Here is a 26,240-nt window from a genome sequence, read left to right on the forward strand (position 1 = left end):
GCCGTGGTGCGATGGAGGAATTTATTGCTATTGTTCTTGTCTGTCCGTCTCCCCCGATTAGACTGTAAGCCCGTCAAAGGGCAGGGACTGTATCTGTTACCGATTTGTACATTCCAAACGCTTAGTACAGTGCTCTGCACATAGTAAGCGCTCAATAAATATTATTGAATGAATGAATGGAGGCGAGGGGAGATTCCAGGAGCTGCTGGTCTCACCCACCCGCCGCAGGGGAGACTCAGAGCAGTTACTTCAATGTCTCAGTGTTCATCAAGACTTGCAGGTCGGGTCAGAGTTCAAACTGGGGCTTCCAGGGGTCCCACGGCATCAGACTCGGCTTGTCCTGGTAAGAGGAAGCAGCATGGCCTAGTGGCTAGAGCAAGGGCCCGAGAGTCGGAAGGTCATGAGTTCTAAATCTGGCTCTACCACGTGTCTGCTGCGTGACCTTGGGCAAGTTATTTCACTTCTCTGGGCCTCAGTTACCTCCTCTGTAAAATGGGAATTAAGACCGTGAGCCCCATGTGGGACAGGGACCGAGTCCAATCCGATTTGCTTGTCTTCCCGTCCCACCAGGGCTTAGTACAGTGCCTGGCACCTAATAATTATGATAATTGTGATATTTGTTAAGCACTTACCATGTGCCAGGCACTGTTCTAAGCACTGGGGTGGATACACGCAAATCGGGGTGGACGTAGTCCCTGTCCCACGTGGGGCTCACCGCCTCAATCCCCATTTCACTGATGAGGTAACTGAGGCATGGAGAAGTGAAGTGACTTGCCCAAGGTCACACAGCAGATAAGTGGCAGAGCCGGGATTAGAACCCATGACCTTCTGACTCCCAGGCCCTTGCTCCAACCACTACATCATGCCGCTAGTAGAGGCGGCTGCCGAGAAGCAGCGTGGCTTAGTGGAAAGAGCCCGGGCTTGGCAGTCAGAGGTCGTGGGTTCTAATCCCACCTCTGCCACTTGTCAGCTGTGTGACTTTGGGCAAGTTACTTCACTTCTCTGGGCCTCAGTCACCTCATCTAGAAAATGGGGATTAAGACTGTGAGCCCCACGTAGGACAACCTGATTACCTTGCATCTACCCTAGTGCTTAGAACAGTGCTTGGTACCTCATAAGCACTTAACAAACACCATCATTATTATTATTATTATTATTTTTAGTAAGTGCTTAATAAATACCACAGTTATTATTATGAGAAATCATCTCTGCTGGAGGTCACTCATCCCTCCCTCCAGAAAGGGAGCTTTAGGTTCCACGTCATTCCCGTTCTGTCACTTCCCCGATCATCGCGGTGCTGGGAGAACAAGGCAGGGATATTCCAGCGTGGGGCAGAAGTCCCATCCCTGCAGGAGCAAGTGACGGATAAGGAGACCTCTGTGGCCGACAATCCCGACGTCCCCGCAGTCACCCAATCCCTAGATCTGCCTCGCCGCACCCTCCCGAGCCACAGGGGCTAGAATTCCCTTCCCTCGCTGGAGCAGGAGGAAAATCCATGTGGCCAAAATACCTGGAAGACCAGCGGCTCTGAAGTCTGCTTCTCTTTCCCTCTTACTCTCTCGTTTCCTGTTTCCTCCTTCCTATCCTATGGCACTCACTTCCTGACACCTTAAGCCACACAAACTCACTTGGCTTCCCACTAAGGTACCACGAGATTGAAGAAGCGCTACTTCTCTTTCTTGCCGGATTTGATTAATCCTAAAAATGGATCCCTTCAAATCACGGACATCCCCAGACACCAGGTCACCTTTCCATCGTTCGTCCGCGAAAGTCCGTCTGCCAGTGGCATTTTGAGGCATTGGGGAAGATTTTGGTTGCCTTGGAGACTGGAAATGGAATTTGTTTTCGGACTTCTCATCTCTACTTGCCACGGCACCTCCAGCCCATTTTGGTCACACCCACTTTTTTTTTATGGTATCTGTTAAACCCTTTACTCTGTGCCAAGCACTGTACGAAGAGCTGGGGTAGATACAAGCTAATCAGGTTGGACTCAGTCCATGTCCCACGTGGGGACATGGGTCTTAATCCTCATGTCCTCTCCCAACACTTACTACAGTGCCTTGCCCACCGTAAGTGCTCAATAAATGCGACTGAGCGAGTGAATTTTACAGATGAGGGAACTGAGATGCAGAGCAGGGCTTCAGTGCTATAATAATAATAATGATGGTATTTGTTAAGCGCTTACTATGTGTAGAGCACTGTTCTAAGCGCTGGGGGAGATACAGGGTCATCAGGTTGTCCCACGTGAGGCTCACGGTCTTCATCCCCATTTTACAGATGAGGTAACTGAGGCCCAGAGAAGTGAAGTGACTTGCCCACAGTCACACAGCTGCCAAGCGGCAGAGCCGGGATTCGAACCCATGACCTCCGACTCCCAAGCCCGGGCTCTTTTCCACCGAGCCACGCTGCTCAACCCTTAATACAGTGCCTTGCCCACCGTAAGCACTCAATAAATGCGACTGAACGAATGAATTTTACAGATGAGGGAACTGAGGTGCAGAGCAGAGCTTCAGTGCTATCCCACAGTCATCCCTGGGCACCAGAATGGAAAGGGAAATGCGGCCTCCATTCCAAGAAGATTTTCACAGTTCTCACGCTCAAGACATACTAATCAAATTTGTAGATAACACTGAATTAGGCTGGGTTGTCAACACTCTGTAGGAGAGGAATAATGGCGTGATAACTCTGGAATCACCAAATGAAGGTTGTAAAGAAGGATAGACAGCCACCTGGCAAAGTGGTTTCGAGAGTCATCTGCTTGGGGGCAAGAGGGTGAGTGAAATATCCCTTCCAGGTTCGATTAACCTTTTTTTTTTCCCCATCAGTGGGAACTCGGTTTTTGATGAGAAGAGCATTAAGTGGAATTAGATGTTATTAGATTGCCTTCTCTAGTGTTTTGCTGCCTCTTGACATTCACAACTACACACGAACTTTGAAGTGGTACTTTCTTTATAATTGATTCACTGCCTATTTTGATTTGGTTTAACTGGGTCTAAACTCGTGAATCAAATCGGTTGTGTTAAAAGCAGAGGCCTCCCCCAAGGACCATAGTAATACTGGCTGATGACTATTATATCTGAGACTTGGTAAGGACCCAGAGAAATTTCTTACATTTTTCTGACATTAAGACGGTCTTTTCGGCCTCCGTCCTATAGGTTCTCTGCTTAGCAGCGTGGCCTAGTGCGTAGAGAGCAGGGCTGGGAGTGAGAAGGAACCTGAGTTCTAAACCCGGCTCCGCCGCCTGTCGGCTGTGTGACCGCGGGCAAGTCACGTGAATTCTCTCTGCCTCAGTTACCTCATCTGTAAAGCGGGAATGACGACTGAGAGCCCCATGTGGGACAGGGACTGTGTACAACCTGGTTACCTTATATCTACCCCAAGTCTTAGTACAGGGTCTGGCACATATTATCACAAATATCTGGCACAAACACCACAGTTATTGCTAATAGTATTATTATTATTATTATCGGCTAAGGGCATCTGCAAACATGAATACTGCTCTATAAACTACATAGCCAAAAGAATAGCCCATCACACCCGCCGCGCATCTGAGCGTGGCTTAGTGGATGGAGCACGGGCCTGGGATTCAGAAAGACGTGGGTTCTAATCCCCGCTCGGCCACATGTCTGCTGTGTCACCTTGGGCAAATCATTTAACTTCTCTGGGCCTCAGTTACCTCACCTGTAAAATGGGGATGAAGAGTGTGAGCCCCAGATGGGACAGGGACTGAGTCCAACCTGCTTAACGTGTATGCCCCCAGTGCTTGGAATAGTGCTTGGCACCCGGTAAGTGCTAAACAAATGCTGTAATTATTGATTATTATAATTCTTTACCTCTAGTCACGCCCCTTTCTAGTGCTTGGTGAATTGGAATAGGTTCAGTTGTATCACTGTTATAGCACCACTCTGCCTGTACTTTAAAGCGAAATAGAAAACGTGAGAGATGAACTTTTCCCCTTTTCCCTCTGCTGCCTCTCTGCCCCCCTTCACCTCCCCTCTGCTAAGCCTCCTTTTCCCCCCGCTTTCTCTCTACTCCTCTCCCTCTCCCTTCCCCTCCCCTCAGCACTCTGCTCATCTGCTCATTTGTATATATTTTATTACCATATTTATTTTGTTAATCAGATGTCCATCCCCTTGATTCTATTTATTGCTATTGTTTTTGTCCGTCTGTCTCCCCCGATTAGACTGTAAGCCCATCAATGGGCAGGGATTGTCTCTATCGATTGCCAAACTGTACATTCCAAGTGCTTGGTACAGCGCTCTGCACATAGTAAGCGCTCAATAAATACTATTGAATGAATGAACTTCCTAAGAACTCCTTCACCTTCTTATAACAGTGTTTTGATCTCCTCCTCTTTCTCCTCCTTCCTGTCTCTCAAGAGGAGATCTCCCACCTGCTTTCTAATTCTACTCCCTCTACCTCTGCCCCTGACAAACTCATATCTTCAAAACCCTTGCTCCCTCCCTCCCTCCTTTTCTACTTTCCTGCCACCTTCAACCGCCCTCTTTCCCCTCGCCTTCAAATGTGCTCAAATCACCCCTCGCCTGAAAAATTAAAAAACCCTTCTGAATCCCACATCCCACTTCCAGCTAACACCACTTCTCTCTCCTGCCTTTCGTGGCACCCTTCAATCCTCCCAAGCCCACCTCCTAGCTGCTTATGGAGGGTCTTGTTTATGAGAAGCAGCGTGGCTTAGTGGAAAGAGCTCGGGCTTGAGAGGCCGAGGTCGTGGGTTCTAATCCCGGCTCCGCCACTTGTCGGCTGTGTGACTCTGGGCAAGTCGCTTCACTTCTCTGTGACTCAGTTACCTCATCTGTAAAATGGGGATGATGAAGACTGTGAGCCCCACGTGGGACAACCTGATTACCCTGTATCTACCCCTGCGCTTAGAACAGTGCTTGGCACATAGGAAGCGCTTAACAAACCATTATTATTATTATTTTTATTGTCTTGTCCATCTCCGACCCCTCGCTCACGCTGGCCCCAGGATCTGGAACTCCCTTAGCCGCCGATCCACCGGACCTCAGCGCTCTCTATCTTCAAAACCCTCCTAAAATCCCACATCTTCCTTTCCTGGCTGATTACCAGCCCCCCCCAATCCCATCAACTCATAAAGAAGCAGCGTGGCCTAGCAGAGAGATGTCGGACAAGTCACTTCGCTTCCCTCTGCCTCAGTTTCCTCAACTATAGAATGGAGATATCTGTTCTTCCTACTTAGACCGTGAGCCCCAGGCGGGACAGGGACTGTGTCTGACCCGATTAACTTGCAATAATAATAATTTTGATATTTGTTAAGCGCTTACTATGTGCCAAGCATTGTTTTAAGCGCTGGGGTAGATCCAAGGTAATCAGGTTGTCCCACGTGGGGACTCTCAGTCTTACGCCTCATTTTACAGATGAGGTAACTGAAGCACAGAGAAGTGAAGTGAGCTGCCCAAGGTCACCCAGCAGACGAGTGGCCGAGCTGGGATTAGAACCCAGGTCTTTCTGACTCCCAGGCCTGAGCTCTAGCCACAAGGCGATGCTGCTTCCCACCCCTACCTTCTCCTGCACCTAGAACAGTATTTGTCACATAGAAATCGCGTAACAAACTCCATGCAAAAATTCATAAGGTGCCTCTTGCGTTTTATTTATTTATGCATTGATTGCTGCCCAGCCTCCACACTCATGTATACATGTATATTCAATTGAACATTAAATTTTATTTATTCTGATTCTACTGCTTGTGACTCTATGTCTGTCTCCCCCATTAAAGTTTAAACTCCTCGTGGGCAGGGAATATATCTTGTGGCTTCTGTTATACTTCCCCAAAGCTCAATATAGTAAATTACATTCAGCAGTCACTCAATAAACACCATTATAAATACTAATACTAAAAGAGTAGATATTCTCCTAAGTGCCTCTATGCAGGTTTTTCCTTCTTGGATTTACAGCAGCTTTTTTCCAGAAGAGGGAGAGTCAGTCTGTCTTGAATTTTCACTGTCAGGTTTGCCTTTCGCTGGAGTTTTCCATTCAGTCGGTTCTCCCATGATGCATGTTTTCCACTGTATGTTTTGGATATAAGGCTTTTTGGGAATTGGGGAATGGGAAGCGGCGTGGCCTAGTGGATAGATCACGGATCTGGGAGTCAGAAGGGCCTGGGTTCTAATCCCAGTCGGTCATTTAATAATAATAATAATAATAATAATAATAATAATAGTGTTGGTATTTGTTAAGCGCTTACTATGTGCAGAGCACTGTTCTAATAATAATAATGTTGGTATTTGTTAAGCGCTTACTTTGTGCAGAGCACTGTTCTAAGCGCTGGGGTAGATACAGGGGAATCAGGTTGTCCCACGTGGGGCTCACAGTCTTCTTCCCCATTTTACAGATGAGGTCACTGAGGCCCAGAGAAGTTAAGTGACTTGCCCACAGTCACACAGCTGACAAGTGGCAGCTGAGGTCACTGAGGCAGAGAGAAGCGAAGTGACTTGCCCCGTGTGACCTGGGGTAAATCACTTCACTTCTCTGGGCCTCAGTTCCTTCGTCTGTCAAGTGGGGATGAAGACTGTGCGCCCTGTGCGGGGCAGGACAGGGTCCAACCTGATTAACCTGTATCTACCCCAGCGCTTAGTACAGCGCCTGGCACAAAGTAAGCGCTTAACAAATACTGTCATTATTATTATTACAATATAACAATAAACAAACACGTTCCCTGCCCACAACGAGCAAGGGAACTGTGGAGGTTAGTCCTATAATTCCCTGGGAAAGGGGGAGCAGTTGGCCTGCTTATTGTCCCCCCAAACTGCTTTCACAAAATCCCTCCCCCTCCCTCCCTCTCTTACTCCTCCTTTGAAACTCAAAACCTACATCTCGGGCCTAAGAGTCAGGGGGTCACGGGTTCTAACCCCGGCTTTGCCGCCGGTCTGCCGTGTGACCCTGGGCAAGTCACTTCACTTCTCTGTCTCAGTTACCTCATCTGTAAAATGGGGATGAAGATTGGGAGCCCCCCCATGGGACTCCCTGATGACCCTGTATCTCCCTCAGCGCTTAGAACAGTGCTCTGCACATAGTAAGCGCTTAACAAATACCAACATTATTATTATTATTACTTAGCTTCTCCGTGTCTCAGTGACCGCATCTGTAAAACGGGGATTGAGACTGTGAGCTCCACGTGGGACAATCCGATAGCCTTGTATCTACCCCAGCGCTTAGAACAGCGCTTGGCACATAGTAAGCGCTTAACAAATACCATCATTACCATTATTATTATAACAGACATATTCCCTGCTCACAATGAGCTTACAGTTGAGAGCAGGAGACAGACATTAACAACAATAATAATAATAATAACGATGGGATTTGTTAGAGAAGCAGCGTGACTCAGTGGAAAAAGCCCGGGCTTGGGAGTCAGAGGTCATGGGTTCGAATTCTGGCTCTGCCACTTGTCAGCTGTGTGACTGTGGGCAAGTCACTTCACTTCTCCGGGCCTCAGTTCCCTCATCTATAAAATGGGATTAACTTTGAGCCTCACGGGGGACAACCTGATGACCCTGTATCTCCCCCAGCATTTAGAACAGTGCTTGGCACATAGTAAGCGCTTAGCAAATACCAACATTATTATTATAATCATTATTAAAATGGCGATTAACTGTGAGCCTCACGTGGGACCACCTGATGACCCTGTCTCACCCCCAGCGCTTAGAACAGTGCTCCGCACCTAGTAAGCGCTTAACAAATACCAATATTTACCCTGTATCCACTCTAGCGCTTAGAACAGTGCTCTGCACATAGTAAGCGCTCTAACAAATACCAACATTATGATTATCATTACTAAAATGGGGATGAAGACTGTGAGCCTCACGTGGGAGCACCTGATGACCCTGTCTCTCCCCCAGCGCTTAGAACAGTGCTCTGCACATAGCAAGCGCTTAGCAAATACCAACATTATTATTATAATCATTATTAAAATGGGGATGAAGACTGTGAGCCTCACGGGGGACCACCCGATGCCCCTGTCTCTCCCCCAGCGCTTAGAACAGTGCTCTGCACATAGTAAGCGCTTAGCAAATACCAACATTATTATTGTAATCATTATTAAAATGGGGATTAACTGTCTCACGGGGGACCACCCGATGCTCCTGTCTCTCCCCCAGCGCTTAGAACAGTGCTCTGCACATAGTAAGCGCTTTAACAAATACCAACATTATGATTATTATTACTAAAATGGGGATGAAGACTGTGAGCCTCACGTGGGACCACCCGATGGCCCTGTCTCTCCCCCAGCGCTTAGAACAGTGCTCTGGACATAGTAAGCGCTTAACAAATACCAGCATTATGATTATTATTACTAAAATGGGGTTGAAGACTGTGAGTCTCACGTGGGACCACCCGATGACCCTGTCTCTCCCCCAGGGCTTAGACCAAGGCCCCGCACATAGTAAGCGCTTACCGGATGCCAACATTATCACTATTAGAGTCCGGCGCGGCGCCCCCTGCCGGCCCCCCGTGGCGCAGCACCGGCTGGGGGGCGCCGTGCGCAGGCGCGCCGAGGAGCGGCCTCCTCCCCGGCGCTCGGCGGGCGATTGCTTCGGCCTGGGACCCCCCCCCGCCCGGCCGGGGCCGGCCCCGATCGATGCGACCGACCGGGGTGGGGAGGGGGTGGGGGGGGCGCCGCGCATGCGCGCCGTCCCCTCTCTCCCTCCCTCCCCGGGCGGAGGGAAGTCTCGCGCGATTTGTGGGGCGGGCCCCGCCCCCCTCCCCCCGGCCGCGCCCCCGCCGGCCGCTGTGGCGCGCGCGCGCTCCCGCGGGGCGCGCTCCCGGCTGCGGGGCGTCCGGGCGGGTGCGGGCGGGCGCGGGCGGGTGCGGGCGCCGCGCGGCCCAACATGGCGGCCGGAGAGGGGCTGCTGCTCACCAACCACGACCACCACATCCGCGTCGGCGTGCTCACAGGTATCTCGCCCCCGGACCCGCGCCCCGGGGGCCTTGCCCGCTCCTCGCCGGACCCCACCCCCACCATCGGCCCGCTCCTTCCCATCCCGTGCAGCCCAGCTCAGCCCGCCCCATCCCGTGCACCCCGGTTTAGCTCCCGCCGGGCACCCCGGTTTAGCTCCCGCCATCCCATGCACCCCAGTTTAGCTCATGCCAGTCCTTCCCATCCCGTGCACCCCAGTTTAGCTCATGCCACCCCATCCCGTGCAGCCCGGCTCAGCCCATGCCAGTCCTTCCCCTCCCGTGCAGCCCGGCTCAGCCCATGCCAGTCCTTCCCCTCCCGTGCAGCCCGGCTCAGCCCATGCCAGTCCTTCCCATCCCATGCAGCCCACCCCATCCCGTGCACCCCGGTTTAGCCCGTGCCAGCCCATTCTGTGCATCCCGGCACGGCCCATGCCACCCTATGCAGGCCAGCCCGCCCCATCCCATGCCTCCCAGCTCGGCCCGTGCCACCCTGTGCAGCTCAGCCCTCCCCAACCCATGCCTTCCAGCTCAGCCCATGCCAGCCCACCCCATCCCCTGCCTCCCAGCTCAGCCCGTGCCCATCCTATGCAGGCCAGCCCACCCCGTCCCACGCCTCCCAGCTCAGCCCGTGCCACCCCATGCCCTCCCATCCCGCGCATCCCAGCTCATGCCATCATTCAGTAGCATGTATTAAGCGCTTCCTGTGTGCAGAACACTGCACTGAGCGCTCGGGAGAGTCCACGCCATCCCATCATTCGGTCATATTTATTAAGTGCTTCCTGTTGTACTAAGTGCTTGGAGAGTACAGGCTAGCCCGGCCCGTGCCATCCCAGCCCATGCCGTCATTCAGTCGTATTTATTAAGGGCCGACTGTGTGCGGGGCTCTGTATTAAGCGTTTGGGAGAGTACAAGCCAGCCCGGCCCGTGCCATCATTCAGTCATTTATTAAGGGCCGACTGTGTGCAGGGCTCTGTATTAAGGGCTTGGGAGAGTCCAAGCTAGTCCGGCCCATGCCATCATTCGGTCGTATTTATTAAGGGCTGACTGTGTGCGCGGCTCTGTATGAAGTGCCTGGGAGAGCCCATGCCATCCCAGCCCGTGCCATCATTCAGTCGTATTTATCAAGGGTTTACTGTGTGCAGAGCTCTGTGTTAAGCGCTTGGGAGAGTCCAAGCTAGCCCTGTCCGTGCCATCCCTGCCTATCCCCATTCCCTTCTCTGCACCCACGCATCCTCACAGCCCGGTCTGAGCCCCGGGGGTCGTCTCAGAAGCCTCCGGCCTCCCACCCGACCCTCCCTCGGCCCGGACATCCCATCGCCTCCCCGACCGTCTCCCCTCCACCTCCCTCCTCTTTTCCCTGTCGTGTCTCTCTTCGGAGCATGGCCCCCCACCCGGGAAAAGGAGGATGCCATCTCCCCAGGTGGGCGAAGGGCCACACGGCTCCCCCTCCTCCTTGGCCTCCCAGAAGGTCTGGTGCGGCCCATGGCCTCCTTCAGCTGGGGGGGCCTTGTGCAGTTCTCCCTCTCCTCCCAAGCCCCCGTTTTCCTTGGAAGCTCAAGATTCCTCCTCCCTTCCTCCCCGCACTTCAGGATGTGGGAGGATCAGAGGCTGGTAAGGAGCCCGCTCTTCCCTGGATTCCTTGGGCCCTCTCTCCAAATCCGCCCGCGCCCCGCACGGCCCATCGAGATGCGTTTGGATTTGGGGAGCCACGTTCAGAGGTAGGCGGTCCCCCGCGGGGCCGAGTCCTGGCCGGAGCCCCTTCGGAGACGGGGTTTGGAGATGGGGGTCAGAGGGGCGGATTTGGAACCCCACGCCCCGGAGGTCGGCGCGGAGCGGACGAAGAGCGAGACCCAGTCGACGGTCGCTCGGATGGAGGCGAACGAAGGATCGAAGGGCCGCGTGAAGGAGCGCCAGACCCCCGTCCTTGGCCCTGCCCATCGGGTTCTGGCAGATCTGAGACGGGGCCCGAAATTTTAAGCAGAAGTCTCAATCTTCTCCAGCAGAAGCATCCTCCGAACGGCCGGCGGAAGCGATCCGCCAGCTTGATTGAGCGTGTGTCGATTTCAGTTGGCGTGGAAAGGATGCTTCCCGCCCCGCTCTCCCTTCCCGGGCCGAATAAATGAGCTGCATCTTTCCGGGTCGCCATCCTAAAATTTGACGACGGTCTAGCGATCGTTTCTCTTTTGGAAGCTCTCTGAGTAGGGCAGGAGATTTCAGTTTGCAGAGGAGTCGGGAACCCCCCGAGTCAGAACCTGCGCTGTTCGCATTTCCTGGTGCTGAAATGGTTTTCAGGCTTTGGGATTCACAGTGGGAGCAGCAAATTCGTGGGGTTGGAGCATCCGACCGCGAGTGACTAGATCAGACGATTCCTTCTTTCCGTGCCCTCCCCACCCCGTAAATGTAAATCTCCGGCCATTTATCGACGGTCCATGCGGGGCGGGAATAGTCACGTCCCCTTGGAGATGATGGAAGAATGGAGTCGGACGGGCCCGGCGTCGTCGTCCGCTTATTCCGTCGTCCGGTGAATAAAGCGAGTCGCAAGAGCCCGGCGTTTTCATTCGTTCGTTCTGTAGTCCAGTGAATAAAGTTAGGCTCGTTAGAGAAAAAGCAGGTGAATGACCCAACTTGGATGTGTTTTAGATTTTCTCGGTAGGCTTCTTAAAAAACATCATCACGGGTGACGGTGGTTTTCACTTAAAAGTTTCCTCGTTCTGTTTGTGGTTTGGTAAAGACACTTCGAATTTGGGATTTTATATCTCTTCCTCCTCTAAGGATCATCTTTTTCAACATTGAAATGATTGTCTCCTAGACTTTGTAGTTGTAATGACTTCACAGTCGGATCGAAACTCAGTTAATATACTTTCCTTAATTGAATTTCTCCTTTTATATGTGCAGTGGTTTCTGATTCTCTTTTCAGTGTTAGAGGATTTTTTTTATTAGGCAAGCAAACTAGGATTCCTCCACAAAAATGATTTTATGTTTTAGTTATATTTTCCAAAGCTAGCCATAAATCTCATCGACTTCACATTAGAGTCGCCTGTATTCGGTACATATTTGTTAGTATTATTTCAAAGCCTTTTGGCTGACTTAATTTTTCTATGTAACCCTTTCGTTTATGGAAACATCTTCTCACCCCGGAGAGTTTTATAATCTCCGTAGATGTGAATTAAGTAAATCTAGTATGAAATTTCTCCTTAAAAGCCTACTCAGATGATTTCTTAAAGAACAGAGATGGGAGGAGAAATGTTTACCCAGAGCACTTATTTTCCTGGTCTTCTTTTGAGTCGTTGAGGAATTGGAAATCAAATCACAATTTAACTAATTTAACTGAGGTGCCTCAGCACCTGTGATTGATACTATGGATGCATTTAGTAAATTACTAAGAAAATAGTATTACGGGTATATGTATTCACAAACGATTTGTATGTAGAGCATTCTGTGTTTAGTTGAGATGGTCATAATTACCTTCCACGTTCCAATCGTCTATCATTTTAAAATATATTGTGATCCAAGAGACAATTTTATGTTGTTTACCCAAAAGGAAGGTTACATGATTGACGGTATAAAGCGATTTCAAAGAGGTTTAAGATGTTCTCTGCTTGTTTTCGAAATCAGTGCAACTCTAGTAAAAAAAAAAAAAAAAATCATTCCCATCCCATAATGGTCAGAATAAATAAGTACCTGCTTTTTGCAGCGTGGCTCAGTGGAAAGAGCACGGGCTTTGGAGTCAGGGCTCATGAGTTCGAATCCCAGCTCTGCCACTTGTCGGCTGTGTGACTGTGGGCAAGTCACTTAACTTCTCTGTGCCTCAGTTCCCTCATCTGTAAAATGGGGATTAAGACTGTGAGCCCCACGTGGGACGACCTGATTCTCCTATGTCTACCCCAGCGCTTAGAACAGTGCTCGGCACATAGTAAGCGCTTAACAAATACCAACATTTTTGGAGACCTGGACAGAGTCTGTGGCTACTGAGGGCTGTAAACTCCTTGCGGGCAGAGATCATGTCTGTGGTATTTTCCTTTCCCAAGCGCTCCATAAAGAGCGTTGATTGACTGATGACAGTGAGGTTACAATTTTGTAAACTCTCTTTTTGTGCTGCTTATCTCAAGTAGTACCGGTATTCAAATCAGTTTTATTGTTACCCAGAATCATAATTTCTCATCTACTGGTCCTATTGTAATTGAAAGCAGAAAGGCCCCTTGCAAAGATAATGCACATTAGCATACCGTATTGAAATGTAAAATGTAGAAAGTGATCTTGAAGATCCTGCATTTCCATTCATTGTTGTTGAGATCAGTACGCTATTAAGAGAAGCAAGGCCATTGGCTGGAAATAGGAGTGGATGGAAGAGCTTGGTAATGAAGGTTGGGATGTGCGGGAGGGACTGTCTTAAAGCGATTAGCAATTGTGCATATTTTAAATTGCATTTGTTAGTTTTTTGTCAGTAGGGCATCTTAAACTGTAGATTTGACAACTAAGAGAAATAGGGACTGATTTAAACAATAACAAATATTAACTGCCATTAACTCTCCCTGCAAACCTGATAATGTTTTCAGGGGCAGTTGAGACACGGGATATAATGACTTGAAAAATATTCAATAATTCAAATGTTTCCAGTACCTATGCCAGTAGTTATTATTATATGGGTAGCTTTTGTTCCGATGGACCAAAAAGACTAGTGTGAACACACAACAGCCTTAAATAGTTGAAATCGAAAAGAAAACAATAACTAATGATCTCGGCAAATCAAAAATGGTTAAAAAAAAAAAGAGGGCAAAAGGGGGAGAAAAAGGTGTAAATCCAAGTAGGCGGATTGGAAAGAGAATGGAGGTGGGCATCAAGATGCCAGGGATCTAATTGTATCTCTGTCACTGCCCTGCTCTGTGACCTTAAGGAAGTCTCTTCATTTCTTTATTTCTCAGTTTCCTCATCTCTAAAATGGGGACAAAATAGTTGCTCTTCTGCCCCTCGGACTGTGACTTCCGTGTGAGAGGGACAGCAACCATGCCCGATTTAATGACCTTTGATCGATTACAGGGCTTAACACGGAATAGTGAGAAAGGGCTTAATACATTTCAAAGTAAATCACTCAAGAACTGGGTCAAAGTTATATAGATGAGGCTTTGTGTCTTTTAATTTCGAATCAGTAGTCTGTCGATCAGCGGACTGATTGAACTCTTACTCTGTGCAGGGCATTGTGCATAGTGTACGGGAGAGTGCAGTACAACGGAGTTGGTAGACATGGTCCCGGCCTACAAGAAGGTAAAAGTCTAGAAGGGGTGGGGGGGATAGACATTAATAAAAATGAATAAATTCAGGATCTGCACCCAAGTGCTAAGGGACCGAGGATGGGGCGAATACCAAGTGATCAAAGTGCATAGGTGATACAGAAGGGAGAGGAAGTAGGGAAAAAGATGGTTTAATCAGGGAAGTCCTCTTAGAGGAGATCTGATTTTACTAAGGGGAGAGTGGTTGGGCAGGGATCGTCTCTTTCTGTTGCCGAATTGTACATTCCAAGCGCTTAGTACAGTGCTCTGCGCACAGTAAGCGCTCAGTCAGTACGATGGAGTGAATGGTGGTCTGTCGTATCTGGAGAGGGAGAATGTTCCAGATCAGATGTGGATGTGGACAGGGTCAACAGCAAGATAGATGAGATCCAGTCACAGTGAAGGATCTGGAATTGGAGGAGCGAAGAGCGCGGGCTGGGCCGAAGTAGGAGATCGACGAGGTAAGGGAGGAGGGGGCGAGGCGATTGTGCTGTAAAGGGAACGGTGAGGAGTTTCTGTTTGATGTGGAGGTGGATGGGCAACCGCTGGACGTGGGGGGAGATCTGGTCTGAACCTTATTTTAGAGAAACGATCCGGGCAGCAGAGTGAAGTATGGACTGGAGTGGGGAGAGACAGGAGGCCGGGAGGTCAGCAAGGAGGCCGATGCCGTCGTCGGGGCAGGAGAGTGTTCGGATCAGAGTAGCAGCGGTTTGGATGGAGAGGACGGGGTGAATTGGAGCGACGCCGTGAAGGTCGAACCCACAGGGTTCCGTGACAGATTGAATATGTGGGTTGGATGAGAGAGATGAGTCAAGGAAAATGCCAAGGTTAGGGGCTCGCGAGATAGGGAGGTTGGTGGTGGTGTTTATAGCGATGGGAGATGATAGGTGGAGGACCAAGTTTGAGTGGGAAGGCGAAGAGTTCCTTTTCCCGATTTAGGTGTTTACAGTTATTAGCAAGGCTATTCCATAGCATCCAACTTTATGGTGGGAAGGCGGGCCTATTGCTAACGTAAGCTTTAAACGCGACACTTGGAAGAATGGGATGCTCTACGCAAGTGTGTTGGGGAAAGGAAACGCCACCCCGCTTCATTTATGAAGACAGTCGGAAATATGATATTAAGAAAAGATTTATTTTTCTGAAATCTCAGATAGCGATGCCATTTATGGAGGAAAACTATAAAATTAAATTTTTGAGAGATAATTAACTGTATGAGCAATTTTGCTCCACTACATTTTTATAGCCTACTTTTACGGTGATTCAGCACACAAGGGTATGTTAAAAGTTCTCAACAATAATATATAAGAAAAATAAGCCAAGCCTGTCCTAGAAAAGTGTACAGAATCAACAAATCTGATTTTGTACAGTTTGTCATGATTATGATAATGAAGGAGATACTATCACTGCCCGGTTTTGTGGTAAAAAGTGATTTTTTTCAAACTGATGCATTGGGTACAAGGTGCCCGATTTTCCAAATGAGGCATCATTTGGTTTAAAAGCTCTATAGAAACGTGAGAGGACTACTGTCTTCTTGCTTTCCTGTAATTTAAAGAAATACGATAGAATTTCCTAAATACTGCTAATAATAGATTGCTAAATCTTTCCAGTTTTTCCTTCCTAACATCTCTTGGATCTGCCTCTTCTTCTCCACTCAGGGAACTACCATTCTGTTCCCATTTCAGATCGTTTCACGAGAAGCAGCGTAGCCTAGTGGATAATAATAATAATAATAATGTTGGTATTTTTTAAGCGCTTACTATGTGCCGAGCACTGTTCTAAGCGCTGGGGGAGATACAGGGTAATCAGGTCGTTCCACGTGAGGCTCACAGTTAATCCCCATTTTACAGATGAGGTAACTGAGGCACAGAGAAGTTAAGTGACTTGCCCACAGTCACACAGCTGACAAGTAGAGCTGGGAGTCGAACCCATGACCTCTGACTCCGAAGCCCAGGCTCTTTCCACTAAGCCACGCTGCTTCCCGATAGAGCTCGGGCCTGGGAGGCAGTGGGATTTGAGTTCTAATCCAGGCTCCACCACTTGTCTGCTCCGTGACCTTTGGCCAGTCATTTCCCTTCTCTGTGCCTCAGTTTCCTCAGCTGTAAAATGGGGATTAAGAGCGTGAGCCTCATGTGGGACATGGCCTGGGCCCAGCCCGTTTTGCTTGTGTCTAATCTGGCTCCTAGTAGAGTGCTGGGCACGTAGTGAGCGCTTAAAGGATACCCTAAAAAAAAGAAGGCTGGACCACTGTGTTAGATTGCTGCATCAACCTTCAGTCTCTCCTCCTTTCAGTCCATATTCCACAGAGCTACGTGAGTCATCTCGCAGTATCACTCAGCACACATTTATCCACTCCAGTGGTGGCCCGTTCCCCTCCACGTCAAACGGGTCGGTGACGTCAAGTTTCTCTGCCATTTTTCTGTGTCTTATCTATTGGTCCACTTCACCCGCTACTCGCCATTTCGCCCTCTTCACTCCTCGCGGCCCTACTTTTGATCGAATCTTGCTCCCGGCTCTCCTGTCTCTGACCCACAGCTCGTGCTGCTCTCCCGGTTTGGAACTGTGTGACCCACTAAATCCATCAGGCCTCAGCTCTTCACATTTTGCCCCCAAATCCCACCTCCTCCAGGAAGACTTTTCTGCCTAATTCACAGATCTTTGATTGTGTCAGAACAGCAATCACCCGTAGCAATTTTGTATTTTAATCCTCCCCACAGCACCAGTGCATTTTTATTTACTTTATGCATTGAATATGTATTAGTATATTCAGTTATTTTTAGAGCTTCTTGATCTTCAGCGTGGCTCAGTGGAAAGAGCATGGGCTCGGGAGTCAGAGGTCATGGGTTCAAATCCCAGCTCAGCCACTTGTCAGCTGTGTGACTTTGGGCAAGTCACTTCACTTCTCTGTGCCTCAGTTCCCTCATCTGTAAATGGGGATGAAGACTGAGAGCCTCACGTGGGACAACCTGATTACCCTGTATGTACCCAACGTTTAGAACAGCTCTGCACATAGTAAGCGCTTAACAAATGCCATAATTATTATCATTAAGCCACGCTGCTTCTGATCAACTTTTCTATCAGTGAATAATGAAGCAATAAGTGTCTGGATGGAAGACAATGTCATTTCTGAAAGGAGGAATCCTCCCTCACTATTTTACTGTAGTTTTTTGAGTTTTTGGGCGGTTCAGTAAATATACGGCTATAATGCAGTCTGTTAGAGAGCAATGTGGCTCAGTGGAAAGAGCCCGGGCTTGGGAGTCAGAGGCCGGGGGTTCTAATCCTGCCCCCACCACTTGCCAGCTATGTGACTTTGTGAATGGACTAATAATGCACTGCTAATGTGTTAAAACTTACAGTTGTCATGATCTTTGTTTTGGAGAAGCAGCGTGGCTCAGTGGAGAAGAGCCTGGGAGTCAGAGGTCGTGGGTTCGAAACCCAGCTCCACCACTTGTCAGCTGTGTGACTGTGGGCAAGTCACTGCACTTCTCTGGGCCTCAGTTCCCTCATCTGTAAAATGGGAATTAATTGTGAGCCTCATGTGGGACAACCTGATTACCCTGTATCTACCCCAGCGCTTAGAACAGGGCTCTGCACATAGTAAGCGCTTAACAAATACCAACATTACTGTTATTATTATTATTATTATTGTCCTATAACCAGAGGTGATGTTTTGGAAGAACCCCTGTTTTAAGAAAAACACATACGTCTATCCAGCTGATGTGCGTAGTCATTCGTTCAGTCATATTTACTGAACACTTACCCTGTGCAAAGCACTATACTAGGGGCCAGGAAGAGTATACTATAACAATTAGCAGATATGTGCCCTGCCCATAGCGTGCAGAGGGGGAGACAGACATTAAAATTAATATAGTCGGAAGAATTTTCCCAAATTCTACAGCCTTCGAATCAAAATACATTGTGCAAATATGTGTTCTAAGAGGACTGACTCTATGTTTAGATTTTCAAAAGTTGTGTAGGCTGCAAGCTCACTGTGGGCAGGGAATTTGTCTATCAACTCATTTACTCTCCCAAGCTCTTAGTACAGTTCACCGCACACAGCGCTCGGTAAATAAGATCGACTGATTGATAGTAGAGACATTTCAAGTGTTCCAACACTCATGAGATTGAAGGAACTATTCTGTCGTGATTAGAAAATCGCCCAAAGGACAGGAAAGAATTAGAAGGGATAAAGAGCTACTTTTTGCTATTGCAAAGGATGAATAGCGGGGTTCCCCCAATAAAGAGTTCCAGAATTAGTTTTATTTAAGATTTATTAATAACCTGGAACAAACGCACAAGGAATTCTTCTCGCTTGCAGCGGAAACTGCAGTCTTCCACAGGGCGTGCTTTCCGTTTGGGAATAAACTGAAAGATGTCATAAAGCTGAGTGGGCAGATGAGCTTCACCGTGAACAAATGCAAGATATTATGTCTGGGAGAAACGATTCAAACTGCAGCTTCATGATGAGTTATCATTCACAACTCAATGAGTTATCGGTCACAGCCAATCAATCATATTTATCGAGCGCTTACGTTGTGCAGAACTCTGTACTAAGCGCTTGAGGAAATTCAATGTATTAGATGGTAGACACGTTCCCCGTCCACAACGAGGTTACAGGCTAAAGGGGAAGATGGCCAGTAGTGTAAATAAACCAATTAGAGATATGTACCTGAGGGCTGTGGGATGGGAGGATAAAATCCCAGTTCCAGGGCTGCATAAAAGGAAGTGGGAGAAGAGGAAATAGATGCCCTAGGAAATAGAAGCGAGAAATAGAAGCCCCTTACCCCTGACTCGAAGGTTAAGGTACTCAGTCGGCTCTGCCCTTTTTAATTAACCTCATTCATCTCCCGCCACATCCCAGCCCGCGTACTTCTCACACTTCGCTCCTCTACCCACATCCTATTAATCCCAAGGCATAGTGGATAAAGCCCGGGCCTGGGAGTCAGAAGGTCGTGAGTTCTATTCCCGGATCCTCCACATGTCTGCTGCGTGGCCTGGGGCAAGTCACTTCACTTCTTTGGGCCCCAGTTACCTCATCTGTCAAATGGGGATTGAGACTGGGAGTCCCAGGTGGAGCAGGGACTGGGTCCAACCCCATCTGCTTGTATCTAACCCAGCCCTTCGAACAATGCGTGGCACACATTGATCCTTAACAAATGGCATTATTATTATTATTATTATTATTATTATTATCTCTCATTAACCCCTCACATCTTTGTTCCTCTCAGGTCTCCCCTTCTCATTTGACAGATCACCATTCACCCCATCTTCAAAGCCCTTCTGTGACATTGTCTCTTCCAAGAAGCTTTCCCCGACTAACCTGGCGTTACTCTATTTGCCCTCCCTTCTGCTTGGCCTGTGCGCTTGGTTCTGTTCCTCTTAAGCACTGTGTTAAACACCCCACTGCACTCCTGTACATAAATCCTTACTCTCCACTGCTTCTATCTGTATTTATTTTATTTAGTTTATTTAATTTAGTTTATTTTAATGTCTGTCTCGCCAGCTCAATTTTACATCCCAAAACCAAACCTCTCACCTTCCTACCCAAACTCCGTCCTCCTCCATTCTCTCCCATGACTGCAGGCAACACCCCGCCTCACGGGCCCATGACCCGGACATTATCCTCAATGCATTTCTCTCATTCCACCTGCATGAAGAGTCTGGCACCAAATCCAAGCACTGATGCTATCTGCCTTGACTACATCAATACTTTCACTGATCTCCTTGCTTCTGTCTTCCTTCCCCAGTCAATACTTCACTTGGCTGCCTAGATCATGTTCTAAAAAATCACTCAGTCCACATCTCCCCTCTCCGCAAAATCTTTCAGTAGTTGCCCATCCATCTCCACATCAGAGACCTAATCAGCTCTCTTTCTCCTGACTGCATGTGGGTTTGTGACCCAAACTTGCTTTGACGTTAACCCCTTACCCGGCTGAAATTTATTTTCTGGTCTGTCGCCCTGGCGGTCTGTAAGTTCTTTGTGGGCAGGGATTGTTTCTACCTACTCTATTGTATTGTAATAGTAATAATAATGTTGGTGTTTGTTAAGCGTTTATTATGTGTAGAGCACTTTTCTAAGCGCTGGGGTAGATACAGGATAATCAGGTTGTCCCACATGAGGCTCACAGTCTTCATCCCCATTTTACAGATGAGGGAACTGAGTCACAGAGAAGTTAAGTGACTTGCCCACAGTCACACAGCTGACAAGTGGCAGAGCCGGGATTCGAACCCATGGCCTCTGACTCCCAAGGCCAGGCTCTTTCCACTGAGCCACGCGGCTTCTCATATTGTACTTTCCCAAGCGGTTAGTACGGTGCTCTGCTCAAGGTAAACACTCAAGAAATACCACTGACTGATTATTCTTGTAGTCACTGTTGACTAAACATATTGGCTAAACTGAACATGTTGACTAAACTAAACATGACTAAACTAAACTCTTTGGGCCAGAGTAAATATGTCCCAAACAGAACTCCTTACTTCCTCACCCAAACCCTTTCTTCCCCAGTCGTTCCCACACTGTAGAAAATACCACTGTCATCCCTATCTCACAAGCCTTGGACCTTGCCATTATCCTCAGCTCCCCTCTCTCATTCAACCCGCATATTTACTCTGTCATCAAATCCCGTCAGTTCTACCTCCACAGCATTGTGAAAATCTGCCCTTTCCCCACCATCCAAACTACTACTAAACTGAGCCAAGCACTTATCCTGTTCCACCTCGACTACTGCATCTGTCTCCTCGTTGACTTCCCTGCCGCCTTTCTCTCCCCCCTCCAGTCCATACTTTACTCTCTTGCCCAGATTGTTTTTCTAAAAAAAGTTCAGTCCATGTTTCCCCACTCCTCAAGAATCTCCTGTGGTTGCCCATCCACCTCCACATCAAACAGAAACTCCTTGCCATCGGCTTCAAAGCACTCCTCTCCCACCCATACCTCACCGATCTCCTTTTTTATGGTATTTGTTAAGCGCTTACTCTGTGCCAGGCACTCTACTAAGCGCTGGGGAAGATCCAAGCAAATCGGGTTGGACACAGTCCCTTCCCCACGTGGGGCTCACAGTCTTTATCCCCATTTTACAGATGAGGTATCTGAGGCCCAGAGAAGTGAATTGCCCAGGGTCACACAGCAGACAGTGGTGGAGCTGGGATTAGAACCCAGGTCTTTCTGACTGGTAGTCCTGAGCTCTATCCAATGGGCCACACTGCTCTCCTATTACAGAAGAGCCTGCAGACTTCAGTCCTCTAGTGCCAGCTTGCTCACTGTGCCCCAATCTCACCTTTCTCCCGGCTGATCCCTTTCCCACGTCCTCTCCCTGGCCTGGAACTTCCTCCCCATCCAGATACGACAGGCCAACCCTCTCCCCACCTTCCTGGCCTTATTAAAGTCACATCTCCTCCAGGAGGCCTTCCCTGATTAGGTTCTTTTTCCCCCGCTCTCCCGTCTGCATTATCTGTGCATTTGGATCTGTGACCTTTGGGCATTTGCTCTTCACCGTACCCTCACCCCCACAGGATTTATATGCATCTATATATATTATAAATGACTCATTTATATTAATGTCTGTCTCCCCCTCTAGACTGTAAGCTCATGGCGGGCAGGGAACGTGTCTGCCAACTCTGTTATACTCTCCCAAGTGCTTAGTACAGCACTAAGTGCTCAATAAATACCACAGCACAGTAAGTGCACAGTAAATACAGCTGATGATGACTCTTCCTTCCAATTACCCGTTAACGTTTATGGCAGTCAGTAAGGTGGTATGGCATCATCACCCCTACCCAGCCTCCGCCTGCCCCCTGAAGCAGCGTAGCCTAGGGAAAGGCCACCGGCCCGGGAGTCGGAGGACCTGGGTTCTAATCCCAGCTCTGCCAATTGCTTGCTGTGTGACCATGGGCAGGTCACTTAACTTCCCTGTGCCTCAGTTCTCCTGTTCTCCCTCCGACCTGGGCTGTGAACCCTAAGCAGAACAGGGATTGTGTCCGACCTATCATTTGTATCTACCCCGGTGCTTAGAACAGTGTTTGACACGCTTAACAAATACCATCAAAAAGAGGAAAAGGAAAAAAGGAAGAGGCTATTAAAGAAAAATTGTATAATGATAGAAAACCATATTTGGAATGTTGCCAGATTTTAGGGAGGGCACAATAGAGTAAGTGCAGGTCAGGAAGGCTAAAGTGATCAAAGGATGAAACAGCTGTCATTTGAGGAAGATTGAAAAGATTAGGACATCCTAGGAGTGAGATTGAAGGTTGAAAGGGGCCCCGATTAAGTATACCAAATCAGGAACTCTGGTCAGAGCGAACGTGGACTTGTTACTCACTAAATTTAATAATAATGTTGGCATTTGTTAAGCGCTTACTATGTGCCGAGCACTGTTCTAAGCGCTGGGGTAGACATAGGGGAATCAGGTTGTCCCACGTGGGGCTCACAGTCTTAATCCCCATTTTACAGATGAGGGAACTGAGGCACAGAGAAGTGAAGTGACTCGCCCACAGTCACACAGCCGACAAGTGGCAGAGCTGGGATTCGAACTCATGAGCCCTGACTCCAAAGCCCATGCTCTTTCCACTGAGCCACGCTAAGCTTTACAATTTACAGTACTGGCAAAATTTCACACTGTTGATGGGTCCTTCCAATGAATGCGTCGAGAAGCCACAGTTAAGCTAGGGCACAAAGTTGTGCGGGCAAGAAATATCAATTTCTCCAAGAAGTTTTGACATCGACTCACGGATGAGGTTTATAATGAGTTTTTGGAGGGAAAGATGGGGATCTTTGTGGGTGAAATTAGAGCTGCTAGTTATCGTTCCCGTAGTCATGCTGGACAGCCAAAAATTGTACCTCCAACTATCATTTCTTAACTCAGTTGGCTGAGTTTGGCATTTCTGATATTTTTAAATTTTTTACAGGAAAAGAAGGCCTAGTAGTTGCAAGTAAAGTGAAACAAAAAAGGAAAGGGGAAAATATGTTTTGAGGCAGATGGTGCATTTTTAAAAGTGTCACTATTAAACTGAACTTACACCTGGGAAGGAAAAAGAAGAGATTGACTTCGGTGGAAAACAATGTGTTGAATTGATGACCCCAGATACATGTGGTTAGCATTTTTATCTGGTCCCACATTAACCCTTGAAATGTCAAAGTAGCCATGCAGTTGAGAGAGGAATCCAATAAAGCTCAGAAAGCCTAGTTGTTTGACTTGAACAAACTCACCTAAAGGGATTATGTGAGAGATTTCTAACTATGTAACATGTTTTCAGAAGTTTGATTCATTCCTTCCTAGCGCAGTGTGTTTTGGGCCTGATTTCAACTGATCGGTTTGCTATAACCATTAGAATAATTAGTGAAGCAGCAAGGCCAAATGGAAAGAGCATAGACCTGGAAGTCAGAAGACCTGGATTCTCATCCCAGCTCCTCTGTTTGCCTGCCGTGTGACCTTGGGCAAATCATTTAGCTTCTCTGTACCTCAGTTTCCTAAACTGTACATTGGGAATTCAATATCTGTTTTCTCTCCTACTTAAACTGCGAGCCCCATGTGGGACAATGACTGTTTCCAAACTTATGAATTTACGTCTATCCCAGCACTTAGAATGGTGTTTGACACATAGTAAGTGCTTAACAAATACCATAAAACCCCCCCAAATGTAGCACAATTCCATTTTTAAAATAAAGCAATCTGAATGTTATGAAAAGTGTTGACCCTATGTAGCAGTCAGCAAAGTTTGAGTTCTGGCATATGGCTGTGGTTACTATAATTTCTTTGGCTGAATGTTTTGATTCTGTGGCTATGTTTGATATTGGATATTGCAATTTATGATATTTTAGCAACCTCTGGTGGGGGGATGATATGAGCAGTAAGTACTTTGAAACCAATTGCTAAAACTCAATACATTCTTGACCATATTAGAGAAGTAGTATGGCCTAGTGGATAGAGATCAGGCCTGGGGGGTCCGGAGGACCTGGGTTTCAATCCTGGCTCCGCCACTTGCCTGCTTGTGTGACCTTGGGCAAATCACTTCACTTCTCTGTGCATCGGTAATCTTATCTGTAAAATGGGTATTAAGACTGTGAGCCCCCTGTGGGATATGGAGAGTGTCTATCCTAATTAGCTTAAACAAAATTCACTGCCTACAATTATTTTTATTATTATATTATAATATATAATTATTATATATTATTATAATATAATATATTATTATTCATATTATTCATATTATACAATTATTTAAAATATTTGCCTCTAGCTTGTGAAATGGACCGCTCTTCCAAGACCCTTATTAGACCTAATTTTAGACCTAAGGTCTAATTTGAATTTGAATTTGGAAATCTTGGGAACAAGAAAGAGAGTTGAACGAATACTCTTACCTAGATTTTAGAGGATGAAGGGATGCAATTACTAAAAAAAGATTTCTCTCCGTCTGAAGAATTCTAGCGATCAGAGAGAGAACAAATACAGCGAGGATTATCGGCACTTTAATTTAAACTCCAAGGAATATGCTTTGATAAACAGCTTGGACTGTATTTGGTCCTTGCGCTAAAGTTTCTCCCTTAAGCATTTTGAGCTGAAGTTTTAAACCTGTTCTGTCTAGGCAGAAGTAGGTAGCCCCATTAGATTTTTTTGAAAACATTAATTACCCCACCCATCAAAACAGCTTGCTTTGCGAAGATCGAGCACATTGTGATTGAAGAAGCTAATCTTCGTGGAGTCTTCACGCTACAAGGAGACATCTTTCAATTTTTAATGCTAGAGGGGACAGAAGGATAGAGTGTGATCAGTCAATCAGTAGTATTTATTGAGCGCCTACTGTGCAGTATAACAGAATTGGTAGATGAGATCTCTTCACATAAGAACTGTGGAGTTGGGATGAGTACTAAAGTGCTATAGTAAGAGCTTAACAAATACTTTCATTATTATTATTAAAGGGTACCCAGCCAAGTGCCTAATTGATGCAGTGGGGAGGGCGGATAGGGGAAATCTGGGGCTTAATCTGGGAAGGCCTCTTGGAGGAGATGTGATTTTAGGAAATTTTTGAAGGTGGGGAGAGTGGTGGTCTGTCGGATATGAAAGAGAAGGGAATTCCGGGCCGGAAGGAGACCGTAGGCAAGGGGTTGGTGGAGCGATAGGTGAGATCAAAGAGCAGGGAGTAGGTTGGTGTTAGAGAAGTGGAGTGTACAGGTTGGGTTAGAGCCGGAGATCAGCTCTACTTGGATTAGCGAGGTTCAGCGAGAATTTCGCTTGGAGATCAGCAAGATTAGGTGGGACGGAGAGAGCTGATTGAGTGCTTTAAAGTCGATGGTAAGGAGTTTCTTTTTGTTACGGAGGTGGATGGACAACCATTGGAGTTTTCTGAGGAGTGGGGAGACTTGGACTGATCTAACCTGATTAGCTTGTATATAATTCCAGCACGTAGTACATAATAAGTGCTTAACAAATGCCCTTTAAGAGAAAAAGCACTATTAATATGTCTCTTACTAAAGGAGGGAAAGTCAAAATACTAAATTTTCAACAAAGGCGTGGTGGTGGAGGGAGATGAAAGGAATATTTAAAATGAGCTTCTTTGACCTCAGGCAAGTCGTTTTGCTTCTCTTACCTCATCTGTAAAGTGGGGATTGAGAATGTGAGCCCCATGTGGGGCAGGGACTGCGTCCAACCCAATTTGTTGGTATCCACCCTAGCGTTTAGTACAGTGCCAGGCACATAGTAGGCACTTAAATGCCATTTATTAGTTTCAGAAAAGTAATCCAGCAGCAGAGTGAAGTATGGCCTGGAGAGGGGAGAAACAGGAGGCAGGGAGGTCAGCGAGGAGGCTGATGCAGTAGTTAAGGCGGGATAGAATAAGTGCTTGGGTCTCTGTGGAAACAGTTTAGATGGAGAGGAAGGGCAGATTTTAGACATGTCGTGAAGGTGGAACTGACAGGATTTCCTGACAGATTAAATGTGTGGGTTGAACGAGAGAGATGAATCAAGGATCACGCCAAAGTTAAGGGCCTGTGAGACGGGGAGGATGGCGGGGCTGTCTCTAGTGATGGGAGACACACAGGGAAGACAGGGT

General features: G+C 47.6%; 1 protein-coding gene across 1 annotated transcript in view; it reads left to right on the forward strand.

Moving 5' to 3' along the window:
- Positions 1 to 8,830: 8,830 nt before the first annotated feature.
- GPHN (gephyrin) overlaps positions 8,831 to 26,240 on the forward strand; it is a 684,869-nt gene continuing 667,459 nt past the window's right edge. Inside the window, exon 1 of the mRNA XM_029059894.1 lies at positions 8,831 to 8,931. Within this exon, the coding sequence (XP_028915727.1) occupies positions 8,865 to 8,931 (67 nt within the window). The 5' untranslated portion in view covers positions 8,831 to 8,864. The remainder of the gene's footprint in view (positions 8,932 to 26,240) is intronic.

Source organism: Ornithorhynchus anatinus, chromosome 1 (assembly GCF_004115215.2).
Source record: "Ornithorhynchus anatinus isolate Pmale09 chromosome 1, mOrnAna1.pri.v4, whole genome shotgun sequence".
Classification (NCBI taxonomy): Eukaryota; Metazoa; Chordata; class Mammalia; order Monotremata; family Ornithorhynchidae; genus Ornithorhynchus; species Ornithorhynchus anatinus.